This window comes from Lipotes vexillifer, unplaced genomic scaffold, assembly GCF_000442215.2.
Source record: "Lipotes vexillifer unplaced genomic scaffold, Lipotes_vexillifer_v1.1 scaffold63, whole genome shotgun sequence".
NCBI classification, from domain to species: Eukaryota; Metazoa; Chordata; class Mammalia; order Artiodactyla; family Lipotidae; genus Lipotes; species Lipotes vexillifer.
The window spans coordinates 2681405-2694923 of record NW_006784492.1 but is presented as its reverse complement, the minus strand read 5'-3'; the positions used below and the strand labels follow the sequence as shown (position 1 = coordinate 2694923).

Here is a 13519-nt window from a genome sequence, read left to right as displayed (position 1 = left end):
TTGTTCTGGCTTAACGATTTTGATTATTATTCATTCTTTGATTCAATGATTATTTTTGAGTATTCACTATGTGCCAGGCACTGTTGTAGTGTGTAGTCAATGAGGTTATAACAGTAGACAAAATTTTTAAAACAAATCTTTACTATCAGAGAGCTTATATTCTGCATCGCCAGAAAGGTATCAGAACTTATATTTCTGTAGAATGTATGCATCTACATTGATTAGGGTTGTAAGAGACAGAAGACTGTTTCTTCCATTTGTGTTTTAGTTATTTAGGAACAGGAAACTAATTACTTGCATAGTAAAATTAGCATACTCTGACTGGTTTATTTTGCTTTTGTACCCTGTTATTATTAGCATGCTGGGAATATTAAAGAAGCTGCGAGGTGGATGGATGAGGCCCAGGCCTTGGACACAGCAGACAGATTTATCAACTCCAAGTGTGCAAAATACATGCTAAAAGCCAATCTGATAAAAGAGGCTGAAGAAATGTGCTCGAAGTTTACAAGGGTTTGTACAGCTAGTTTTCTTGCTTGTGAATAAATAGTTCATACTTGTATACCTTGTTTATTTTTCAGAGTTTACGTCTGATATTTTTAATATCAAGACAGGATTTTACTTAAATTGCCTTATCAGAAAAAAGTGAAATCAGTATTAGTGTAAAACATCATTTTTTAAATATGGTTGTACAGTGGGTTTTTAAACTCTGATTTATATTGATGTATGTTCAGTTGAAATTTTTAAGGGCGAAGGGAACTAATACTAACTGAACATCTGCCGTGTGTTACTGTTCTGTTTCTTATGTTACTTTCCATCCCCAATTATGTAGACCTCTTGATTAATCATTTACAAGGGTATATGTGTATATTTTTTTAGGGGTTAGAAATACAATTCTAATTTCTTTCACATATTAACTATTCCCTCTTAACCCTGAGAATGGTTTAAAAAATTAGAAAATTATTTTGAAAGAATTCAAATCAATTGACCATCTTTCCTTCTTAAATCCTATGGTGGAATAATGTATTTGATAAGAAATTGTCTTTGAGTGTGTGTGCTTTTCATATAGGAAGGAACATCAGCGGTTGAGAATTTAAATGAAATGCAATGCATGTGGTTCCAGACAGAATGTGCCCAAGCTTATAAGGCAATGAATAAATTTGGTGAAGCACTTAAGAAATGTCATGAGATTGAGAGAGTAAGTACCACATACATAAAAGTTTCTCATTTCATTTTGTTACACATTGGAAGTTTTGAGGAACTCCTATAGTTTTTTCTTTTCTCTCACCTTATAATGTATAGTAAGTGATTTCTAAAATCCAGTGTTCATATTTTTCAAGTTTTATAATGGAAATAATATAGACTATATTAAGCAGACTTCCCCATTGTCTACTCTTCCTGCCAGAATTTATGTAAGAAACTTAAGGGAAAGTTTGTATCTTGGCTGCGTTTTCATTGATTTCTGAATGTTTCTGCTTCGTTAATACATACAAAGCTCATTGAGCTATCCCAGAAACGTGTTTGTTGTGGGGTTGATTGCTGGTGCCTTATGCCCTGATAAATATTATTTATAAGCTTTGAAGCCTTTTCACAGTGCTTCTGTAACCTGTGTAATTCCTCATGTTCTGACAACTTTATTCTTTTCTTAGTCCTTTTCACTTCTGAGTCATTTCTATCACTAGTAGTTGGCTTTCATTTTTTATGATTTTCATATATAAAAATAATTTATATAATTTCATGCTTGTTCTGTTATTAAGTCGAGAACCCCAGAGCTTAGTTGAAATGTGTCAGCTTCTGGTTGCTTGACTTACTCACTGATTGATTTCTCTCCCACATACCAGCATTTCATTGCATAGGATTCAGATTTGTATTCTCAGAAAAATTACCAAATACTGCAGTATTAAAATCCTTTGCAAATTGTTCTAAATATAAAGACTGAATGTTTGACATGTAAATCTACTGTACTGCACTATTATGTATGCTAATAAATTCTGTTGGATTTGTCCTGATAGCTTTATTTAAGTATGATTAAGGAAGGAATAAATATTTATATTTTAAAGCATTGTGTTTCCTTTCATTCAACAAGTAATTCAGTGCCTAAAGTATGCTATTATACTATGCTAGGTGATGGCCAATTATATTTGCTTATTTGATATGCAAAGTATTTAAATTGAATTATTGTCATTTTTTAATGTTTTTAAATTTTACTGATTTTTTTTCATGCCTGAGAAACAAGTAATTCCAAGGCTTTCATTTTTGTAGTTTCTTTGCTATTGCTACACTTCGCTGTAATAAAAAAGATAATTTTGTTAGCATTTTATAGAAATCACTGATGACCAGTTTGACTTTCATACATACTGTATGAGGAAGATTACCCTTAGATCATATGTGGACTTATTAAAACTAGAAGATGTACTTCGACAGCACCCATTTTACTTCAAGGCAGCAAGAATTGCCATAGAGATCTATTTGAAGCTTCACGACAGCCCCCTTACAGATGAGAATAAAGAACGGGAAGCTGATACAGGTATAATAATCAAAGAGTTCTTATTGTTTCTGTGGTGTGTATGTGTGTACTTATGTTTTTGTGTAATGTAGATTTTTCCTGAGCTTTTTTTCTTTTGCTGTGTTGGGTCTTTGTTGCTGCGCGCAGGCTTTCTCTAGTTGCGGCGAGCGAGGGCTACTCTTCGTTGCGGTGCGCGGGCTTCTCATTGCGGTGGCTTCTCTTGTTGCAGAGCACGGGCTCTAGGCTCGTGGGCTTCATAGTTGTGGCTCACGGGCTCTAGAGCGCAGGCTCAGTAGTTGTGGAGCACATGTGGGATCTTAGTTGCTCCACAGCATGTGGGATCTTCCTGGACCAGAGCTCGAACCCGTGTCCCCTGCATCGGCAGGCGGATTCTTAACCACTCAGCCACCAGGGAAGTCCCTTTCCTGAGCTTTTTATTAAGCACCTTGTGGGACAATGTTATACATGCTTTAGAAAATGGTGATGACCATTTTGTGAATTTTTCTAAGCAACAGAAGAAAAATACCGTTTACGTTAGTCTTTCAAAAGTTAAGCAAGAGGGCTTCCCTGGTGGCGCAGTGGTTGAGAGTCCGCCTGCCGATGCAGGGGGCACGGGTTCGTGCCCCGGTCCGGGAGGATCCCACATGCCGCGGAGCGGCTGGGCCCGTGAGCCATGGCCGCTGAGCCTGCGCGTCCGGAGCCTGTGCTCCGCAACGGGAGAGGCCACAACAGGGAGAGGCCTGCGACCCCCCAAAAAAAAAAAAAAAAAAAAGTTAAGCAAGAATTTAATTTGTAACTAATCACTAGCTTTTAAGGAGTTGAATTTCATGAACTTTACATTTAATATCTGGTTTACCCAATACTATAAATTGTTAAGTACAATACTATACTATTTTTATATTAGTGTTGGAACTCCACATTAGTGTTAGCTGTCAGTATATCTAGTTATTTCTCCTTTTAGTAATAATTAACCTACTGAAAGGTAAATATTGCTTGCACATTAAAACCCAGCTTAGAATTAAGCCAGTAAAATTGCTCAATGATTTACCATTTGACCAGTTTTAACATGCCATTTTTATAGCAAGATGTCAGGATGTGTAGGGAGAAATCTTCCTTAATTATTTGGGAAAGGATCTCAGCATAAAAGTGACATAGGAGTGTAGAAAGATAAAAATTAATTGTTCATCCAAATATTTTGTGACATTTTCATGGCAAAAATGTTACGGGAGTTGGGACATAAAAACTGTGTCAGATTTTTTTTTTCTTCAGTCCTGAGTTTATGCCTCTCCTGATGTTATGGTTGGTTACTTCCTATACTTCCTCCTTCTAAAGTCCTTTGGATCTTTCTGTTAATTTGTTATTAAATTATATTTCCTGTTGCCTAAGAACAATTTAGAACTTCCTAAGGTCACATGTAGAAACCCTTGTACAGATTTCACTTGAATCTCTGTCTGTTGTTGCTTCTTCAACTGGCAAGAAGATGCCAGTGAGAATCTACAGGACAATTTATAATTGAAGCTGAGAGCAGTGATCCTCTGGCTTCTTTTGTTTACCTTCCTTTTTTAAAATAAATAAATAAACTTATTTATTTATTTATGGCTGCATTGGGTCTTGGTTGCTGTGCGCTGGGTTTCTCTAGTTGCAGTGAGTGGGGGCTACTCTTCCTTGCGGTGCACGGGCCTCTCATTGTGGTGGCTTCTCTTGTTGTGGAGCACGGGCGCTAGGCACATGAGCTTCAGTAGTTGTGGCGCACGGGCTCAATAGTGGCTGTGGCTTGCAGGCTCAGTAGTTGTGGCGCTTGGGCTTAGTTACTCCGCGGCACGTGGGATCTTACCGGACCAGCACTCGAACCCGTGTCCCCTGCGTTGGCAGGCGGATTCTTAACCACTGCGCCACCAGGGAAGTCCCTGTTTACCTTCCTGTTCACTCTTCGTGCCTTCCACCTGTTCTTCAAATTATGCAAATAATGCACAATTAACTCTTAACATACAAAGTTGAAACAACTAAGAAAAATAACTAGCAAATGTGAAAATCCCCTTTCCCTTTTCTCCTACCCACAGGCTGTCTTCTTTCAGAGGGCTATCCCTATGAAATGTTCAACTTCCTTTGTGCACAGTTACCATTTTCAGAGCTTTATGTGCACACATGCTCTGTACACACCTTTCAGGGTAGTTATTGTGGTTGTTTTGTTCATTTTATTTTTGTAGCCCATAAATAGGATGATATGATTCATAGTGTTTTGAAATTTACACTTTTCCCCCTTCATTTTATAGTATTGTTCCATGTCTGGGCACAGCTAATACCATCATCAGTCATTTTAATGGCTATGTGGGAATCCATGTGGGTCCCCCACAACCCCTTACAGTGTTACAGTAAATGTCCTGTAGGTCATCATTATGCACATATTTTATTATGGATTGTTAGAAGTGGAAATTGCTAGGTCAAAGAGTATGAGAAATGTATAAAATTGCCTTCCATAAAAGGTTTTTATTGCCACCAACAGTGTACTGATATTTTATTTTATTGCTAACACGGAAAATTGTCCATCCTTTACATTTTTGTTACTTTGGGAAGAACATCTAATTTATAATTCCTAGATCTTTAAGAGTGGAACACCTGCGTACGTTTTCATGTGGCCTTTAGGTTTCTCATGTGAATTGCCTGTTCATATCTTTTGCCCATTTTATTTTGAAACTTCTTGGTTCGTAGGAGTTCTGTACATACTCAGGACTGTAATCCTTATTTATGTGTTGCAAATATTTTCTTCCTGTCACTTAGGTCTTACCTTTATTTACAGTGGGTGTCTTTCGTTATGTAAAAGCTTTAATTTTTCTGAAATCAAAGTTTTTTAGTCTTTTATGGTTTCTGGGTCTTGCTTAGAAAGGCTTTTCTCCTCCAAAATGTAAAATATATTTATAAATATCTTCTATGTTTTCTTATTATTAGCTTTGTTCTTTTTACATTTGGCTGTTTAATCATCTGGAGATAATTTTTATATGTGATGTGAGGTGGAGGGTAGCTCCACCACATAAAAGACTGCTGACTCCTAAATAGTGCTTATTGAATAGGTTGTCCATATTCCCCACTCTTTTAAAATGCCACTTTTATCCTGAAGTAAGCTCTGAAAAAATACTTTGGTGGGTTGTGGGCATGGTGTCTTGTTCTCACATATATTAAAACTTAGTGTGAAGGCACAGTAAAACTATGTTGTATTGACATCAGTACACGGGTTTCTCTTATCCATTTTTCTCTTCTTAATCTAACACTATGTCTTTCGATTTTTCTTGGTTTTACATGTTAATTTTTGCTTATGTGAGAACTGTAGAGTTAATTGATCTTCCAGAAAGTTTCTTTTGGAGTTTTAATTTGAATTGCATTTAACGTATAGATTACTGTTTGGGGATCAGGAGATCTTAAACAACATTGAGTCTTCGCATACTAGAATGCATGTATCTCCTATTTATATTTTAGTGTAATTGTTGTGTTATAACTTTAGCAAATTTACTCTTAGCATTATCCTTACATGTCCCCCTTTCCCATTACAGTATTCCAAATGAATATTGTTATAGTTTTTGTATGTTGGTATCCTTATTGAACGTTGATATTAGGTTTAGTAGATTTTTCAGTTGATTTAAGAAATTTTTCTATGTAGGCCGTTATATTAATCTGTAATCAGTTTAAGTATTTATACCTCTTTTTTCCCCCATGCCTTGTTGCATTGGTTAGTGTTGCTGAAATAGTGCTGATTAATAGGAACAATAGTTTGCTTGCTGCCATTTTTTTCTTTAGACACAGTGCTTCTAATGGTTCACCAAAAAGCTTGATATTTATAGCAAAGATCTGGTAGGTACCCTTTATTTGCTTGAGAAGTTATCTTTTGCTTCTCATGTTTTCACCCTTTCAGTAAACTTAAGAGTCTTCATATGGCCAGATTTCTTTTATTTTGCATTCTTATGTGTATGTTAGTTTGGCTGGGGAGAGTAGTCTAGATTCAGATGGTATTTTCTGTGTATACACATATACATGCATATGTGCACATATACACAAACACAAATTTTTTTTAAAAAGATAATGCAGTATTCTAGCGTAGTAGAATTTTCCTTTGGCTCCTCCTAAGCTAAAATTTTGAGTCTCTATTAAGTTCACACAAGTACTAGCTAATTTATGTAAACTTGAGATAGTGCCTATCCAGATAATTAGCGCTAAATTAAGTGAAACAGGATTTGGACTCTTAATGTCTATATTAATTTCCTATGCGGATTCCTTTCTCTATCTTGGTATGGCAATTATTGTGAACTGACTTGAGTCCTCTTAAGGCAGTGAGAGGTATTACAGAATAGGGTCACAAACTAGCCTGTGGGCCAAATCCATACTGCAGTTTGTTTTGGTACATGAAGTTTTATTGGGACCTAGCCAAGCCCATTTGTTTACATACTGTCTGTTGCTCTTTTTGTGCTATGACAGCTGAGTTTAGTTGCAGCAGAGGCCTGTGGCTTTTGCAAAGCGAAAAATATTTAGTATCTCGCCTGTTGAAGAAAAAGTTTGCTGACCCCTGGTGTAGCATAGTGGAAAGAGAGAGTTAGACTGGAGGCAAAGTGAAGTGGATTTACATCCTTGCTCTGTCTTTTACTATCACTCTGAGTCATTATTTTTCTTCTGAAAGCTCAGTTTTCTGATACATAAAATAATATTATGAGGTTGTCGAGATATTTAAATAAAATAATGTGTATATTGTGTCTAGTCTTGCAGTAAGGATGCAAGTGGTAGCAATTATTTCACAAATCATTAAAAGGCCAGAATTTATGTGGCCACTCACGCCGTCTTGTGTTTCTAGGATGTAATTTTTAGTTCTTGTTTGAAATTTTCTTTTCTAGTAGTAAGGAATTCTTTACCAGGAAAAAGAGAAACAGGTATATATTTGTTTTAATCTATTGCTGCATAATAAATTACCCCCAAATTTACCATCTTGAACCAACCATAGGTCAGGAATTCAGAAGCATCTAGGTGGTTTGGGCTCAGGGTCTCTTAGGAAGTTGTAGTTAAGATATTGGCTAAAGCTGTAGTCATCTGAAGGCTTGGCTGGGGCTGGAGGATCCATTTCCCAGATGGCTTACTCGCATGGCTCTTGGCAGGAGGCCTTAATTCCTTAGTCTCTCCAGAGGGTGTCTTGAGTTCCTCAAGACATGGTAGCTGGCCACGCTAGAGAGCAAGGAGGAAGCCATAACACCTTTATTTAATGTTCTCTTTTCTTGACATAACACCCTGCCACTTCCTTTACATGTTCATTTGTCAAGTGGGTCACCAGGTACAACCTATACTTGAGTGGGAAGGAGAAATCAAAGAATTTGTGGACGTATTTTTAACCTCCATGTTCTGCATTCTGGACACAAATTATTTACATTCTTAATGCAAAATGTACTTGCCCCTCTCAAGGCCTCCGTAAGTCTCATCCCATTACAGCATTAGCTCAAAGTCCAGATCGTTATCTTGTGAATGAGGTGCAGACGTTGATGAGGTTTTTTGAATATGGTTCTTTAGTGTAGCTCTTCAAGTAGAGTTCTTGATATGAAATCCTGTGAATTAGAGTTCTTGATATGAAATCCTGTGAACCAGTATAAAGTGGTGAGAGAGAGGCTAGGCGCCCACTGTAGACACAAAGGGGTGGTGAGGGGGGAACGGGAGGCACATTGGAGTTACTGGTTCATGTCAATTCTCAAGTCCAGTTGGGTCCAGGTTAGCAGTTCTTTGATGAGGACTCGAGACCTAGGAATAATTCTTTGTGGATCTTGGCTCTGCCCTCTGGGTTCCTGGTTCTACCTTCTGAATCCTTCTTTTTTCTTGAAAGTTAGCATTTGTCTGCAGCTAAGTAGTTTCTTAATCCGCTTCCAAAATTTGGGGGTGGGTTGTCTGAAGACCTCTTTTCATTTTATGCTATGTTCTTTCGGTCCAAGTTTCCGTGTTTCTACCGTTATAATTCTCTCTTAAACTTCATGGATCTTTTGTGAATCTCACTGAAATCCACATGCACAAGTATCTTTGTCTACTTTGAGATCTTGCTGAGAGGACAAAACTTCTAAGTTTCTTAGAAGGTCTGCTGTGTGATTGAGAGGATCTGTTGATCACACCCTTAAAATTTTTAAGAGAACCTTTGTTTGACTAGTAACTGAGGCACCATTTTTCTGAATTCTGCATCTTAACAAAAGATTTTAAAGCCAAATTCTCTGCTCTCCCTTTTGACATGTTTTCCTGGCAGTGCCCTGCGTTTGATCTTTGCTCAGCAGTCATTTCTGGAGAGGTTGAGAATTTTCAAAAACCTCAAGTCCCTGCTCCTTCCTTTTAGTTTCTTTCTCTTGCATTTTTGCTAGAAGCAGCAAGAAGAATCAGGTACCATCTTCAAACCTCTTCCCCCCCCAACCCCCGCCCGCATGTTTTGGGGCCTAGAAATCCACCTAACGGGATCATCCGGTTCACTTGATGCATTTTATAAGTGTTGCTAAGCTGTCTGCCTCTATGTGATTATAAGTGTTCCTCGCTTCACTTTAGCCCTCACTTGCAGCCTCTTCAAAATCTAGATATCTATTAATAGTCTAAGGCTCTTAAGCTTACATTAATTCTCTTTTCCAAGTCTTCTCTCCTTTGGCCACTCTCTGGTCCCAGAGCCACTCCCCACATTTTAGTGTTTTATTGCAGCAGCATCGCACTTCCAGGGACCAAAATATGTTGGTTGTCTATCGCTACATAACAAATTGCTTAGCAGATTTAAACAACAAACATTTATTTCCCAGAGGTACTAGGGGCCAGGAATTCAAAAGTCACTTAGCTGTATGATTGGAAAGACTTATGGTCTCTCAGGAGGTTGAAGTTGAGGTGTCAGCCAAGGCACCTGAAGGATTGGAGAATCTGCTTCCAAGATGGCATGGCCAGAGGACCGTTCTTGGCCACACGGGTCTTTACATAAGGTGGTTTGGGTTTCTTCACAACATGACAGCTGGCTTCCTCTGAGTGATCCAGGGGAAAGCAAGGAGGAATCCACAGTGCTTTTATGTCCTAATCTTGGATGTCATACACTTTCATTTCTAGTACATTCTGTTAGTGAGAAGTGAGTCACTAAGTATAGCCCACATTTAAGGGGAAGGGAAATAGATTCCACTTTTTGAAGGGAAGGATTTGTGCGCATATTTAAAAGTCACCACAGTGGTGGTATATTTTAGAATGAATTTTTTAATTTCTCATTAACAAGTATTTTCCAAATAAATACTGATTGTACCTGTAGCTTTCAGATTTATTGCTTTAAGTCTAAACAGTACAGATTTTCCACTTTATTATGGCATGTTTATCAGTGATTTCCAGTCTTTCTTTGAAACATTCTATAGTTGTACCTCAAGGGATATTGTTCATTTTTAATGTCAAATTTTAAATTTACTGTGTAGTTATTCATTATTCCTTCAACAAATATTTGAGTGTTTTCTCTGTGTTTTGCTATGCTGCTAGGCCCTGTCAATACAAAGATTATGAGTAAAACAAGATCTCTTCCACCAAGGAACTGACGGTCTAAAAGCGAAATAGATGTATAAACAAAGTATTACGACGAGCAGAATATGTGAGGCACAGTGGCAGCACTGTTTGACAGGATTAGAGAAGGCACAACTAAGAAGGCATGGGACAGTGCCATAGAGTTATGAACCAGCTTGTCACATTCCTAGAATTGCAAGTGGTTTACTGTTGCTAGAGGAGCTCATGTGCTTTTGAGTTTTGCTCTGGTTGCCGCAATAGGGTGGGTTTCACAAGTTTTTTGAGGAGGTTAGTGTTCTTTAGCAAGTGTGGCACATTAAAAGGTACACGTAGGCATATGAACATGTGTAACATGAAAGATTTTTAGTGGGAGTTTATGTGGGAATATTACATAGCAATTGATCATTTCTAATCTGATTACCACGTTGATAATTTTATTAACACTTTCTGCTGCTTCCAGCAAACATGTCTGACAAAGAGCTAAAGAAGCTGCGTAATAAGCAAAGAAGAGCCCAGAAGAAAGCCCAGATAGAGGAAGAGAAAAAAAATGCAGAGAAAGAAAAGCAGCAGAGAAATCAGAAGAAGAAGAAGGACGACGATGACGAGGACGTCGGGGGCCCGAAGGAGGAGCTCGTCCCCGAGAAGCTGGCCAAGGTACTGAGGGAGCGCGTTCGCCACAACTGAGTGAGATCTTGACCACCGACCATCATCGCGTGCGGCCTTATTCAGCCAACGTGATCATAGAGTTTAGAGCAAAAAAATCACTGATGTTTAGCTTGCTTTTGCTCCCTCCCTCCCTTTCTTTTCTTCTCTCTCTCTTTTCTTCTGATTGTATCTCACATTTAAAATAATGATTCTGACCCAGAGTAATCTAGTATGGTATATTGGAAAGTTTTGGCTTTTGAGTCATTCTGATCTGGGACCACATATTAGCTCTTACACTTCATTGTGTATCTTGGACATTTTGTCTAACCTCTCTGATGGTTTTCTCAAGTGTAAAATGGGACTCGGAAAAATCCCTACTAGGCAGAAATGTTAGGACTGGAGAAAATATATGTGTAAAGAATGTAGTGTCTGTTGTAAGTGGTAACATTGAACTTTTTACATCTAGCCTAAACTGAGCTTGTTAAAAAGTGAATTCTGTATGTCTCTCACTCATGTTGTCAGTTTACAGTATTTCTTTATTGTATTTACTATTTGTACCTAATATCTTAAAAGTCCTCAAATATTTTCCCCAAGCCAAAATCTTATCTGCCGTTTTTAAACTATTAAGCTGAAACCAAGGCATTTGTTGTCCTGTGAGTCATATTCATCAGTAACAAACACACGCACTTTTCTTCTGGCCCTTGACACCCTCCTACTCCACGTGCGGATAATTGCATGATTTACTACGTTAAAGCAATAACGTAAGCATATTGCCCTAGAGTTCAGTTTAGCCTTACTAGTAACTAAAAATTCAAAATCATTGATTGCTTTATAACTAAGGAAAATTATAATACCTAATGAATAGAGTCGGAAAATGTTTTTAGAATTATATCAGAGCAGATGGACAGTAATATCTCATGGCAATATTACTATTTAAGAACCATAGATAAATGTAGCTTGGATTTCACAAAGCTATATTTACAAATAATTGTGTGCTTTCTAAGAACAAAGATACTGCCTTTTTATTGTTGTTGGGAGCTTACTGGAAGAATATACAGGGATGTGAAGAGCACCGAAAATTGACCTTTTAGGCCCCATGGAAAACTACAGAGTTACTCGGGGATAATACCAACTTTAGGGGCTTTTCATCTTTATGCCTCAGCATTTTTTCTTGCTACCACTTTTACCACCATCACTGACTGCCTGCCACTGTCATTCTTTCCACTTGCTTTCTCTGTGTCCCACAACTTTACAATGACTTTTTTTCTTGTAGCTCTTTATGTCTCGCATTATAGTTCTTAAAGAGGGGATCTGTTTGGATTTAGTCAGTGTCTAATACGGAGTACCCCACAGAGCAGAATTCTTGTACCAGGTCTCCTTATACACTGTTCCATTTTCTTTGTGTTTCACCTATAATGGCCGCTTTGGGGCCAGATGTCAAGTTGTAGTCTAAACATTTGTAGCTAGAGGGTTGTAGTCTCACAACAAAATAATGCCTACATAAAGTGCTTCTGACTGCCTTATTTGAAAGGAGCCTAGTGGAAGGCACCCACCTTCATGGACTGCTCTTCAGTATATGCTGTTCATACCTGTCAGGCACATAACACCTTTCTCTTCCAAGGATAACTGCCTCCAAGATGCCCCCGTCTCATAGCATCCACAGTCACCCATATTGCAGTGCGGTGGCAAGGCCAGATTACACCAAGCCCTCATGATCAGGAGGGACGCCGTAGGCTATTTAAAAAACTGCCTGCCAATTCTGGGTCTATAATCTGTAGTTGCCTTTTTTGGGGAGGGGGGTTATATTTCATCATTCTTCCAGGTAGTAAATGATAAGTTCAGTTCGCCAGTTCAGGATCATTTAAATAAGAGCGTTGTTAAATTAGCAGTTATTCCAGTGAAGGAGGAGAGAAGGAAAATAGGAAGAGGTTTAGTTAGTGAGTTTAATGTTGGATTAACTGAGTATACATCTGAAAGCTTGGTGGGATCTGTATTGCTTGTTTACCCAGGTTATCGTGACCAGTAGGTGGTAGTTGGTATTCGTGAGTTTTCTCCTGTACCATCCAGCCTATGCTCCTCCGTGCCTTTGGCCGGCATTCATCTCAACTGGATTTTTTTTCCTTCTATGCACACACACGTTCCTTATAAGGGTAATAAGTCTTTAGCACTCTGTCTGTATAGTGTTTATTTTTAAACTTCGGTTTTAAGCTAGCGTACGGTGTTAGACTTTGTGTCGCTGTGCTGCGAGTATAGGGAGATACACTCCTATACAACATATTTTAACACTCGGATTAGAGTTCAGGCCAGTTTATAAATTTTAAAATTGCACGTTAAAAAAATGCCCTTGCAAATGTCTTAAATGGCCCATCAACACAGTGCAGTCCCTTTCTATATCTATTTAACTTAGGTAAATTCATATCTTGACGGGATGTAACTTTTTTCAAGACAGAGACAGAAAATAGTATGCATGATGCTGGCAATTCCATCCAATACTTCTCTCAGTGGACATAGGACCCCACCTGAGTTTGAGGTGGAGGAGGTATGACTGCCGTCTCAGTTCTTGTGCTTCTCAGAGTGTGACTATCTTGCTACAATGATTGCGATTTTGGTACTTAAATGTGTGGTTTTCATACATATAATGCAAACTAGTGATATTATATATTCATATCTATATCTATGTGTCTGTCTCAACAACTTCAGGGATGTTCAAGGGTAGTTTTGACTTTTTTTTTTTTTTTTTTTAAAGAAGATGTTGTGGGTAGGAGTTTATTAATTTATTTTTACTGTGTTGCGTCTTCGTTTCTGTGCGAGGCCTTTCTCTAGTTGTGGCAAGCGGGTGCCACTCTTCATCGCGGTGCG

General features: G+C 38.1%; 1 protein-coding gene across 2 annotated transcripts in view; it reads left to right on the top strand.

Moving 5' to 3' along the window:
• NAA15 (N-alpha-acetyltransferase 15, NatA auxiliary subunit) overlaps window positions 1-13519 on the top strand; it is a 77839-nt gene that overhangs the window by 48509 nt on the left and 15811 nt on the right. Inside the window, exons 12-15 of one of the 2 annotated variants that reach the window (XM_007456878.1) lie at window positions 358-510; window positions 1067-1195; window positions 2311-2524; window positions 10476-10669. In XM_007456878.1, the coding sequence (XP_007456940.1) occupies window positions 358-510; window positions 1067-1195; window positions 2311-2524; window positions 10476-10669 (690 nt within the window). Of the gene's footprint in view, window positions 1-357; window positions 511-1066; window positions 1196-2310; window positions 2525-10475; window positions 10670-13519 lie in introns of those variants that run through there. The other variant, XM_007456879.1, reaches the window with a different exon arrangement.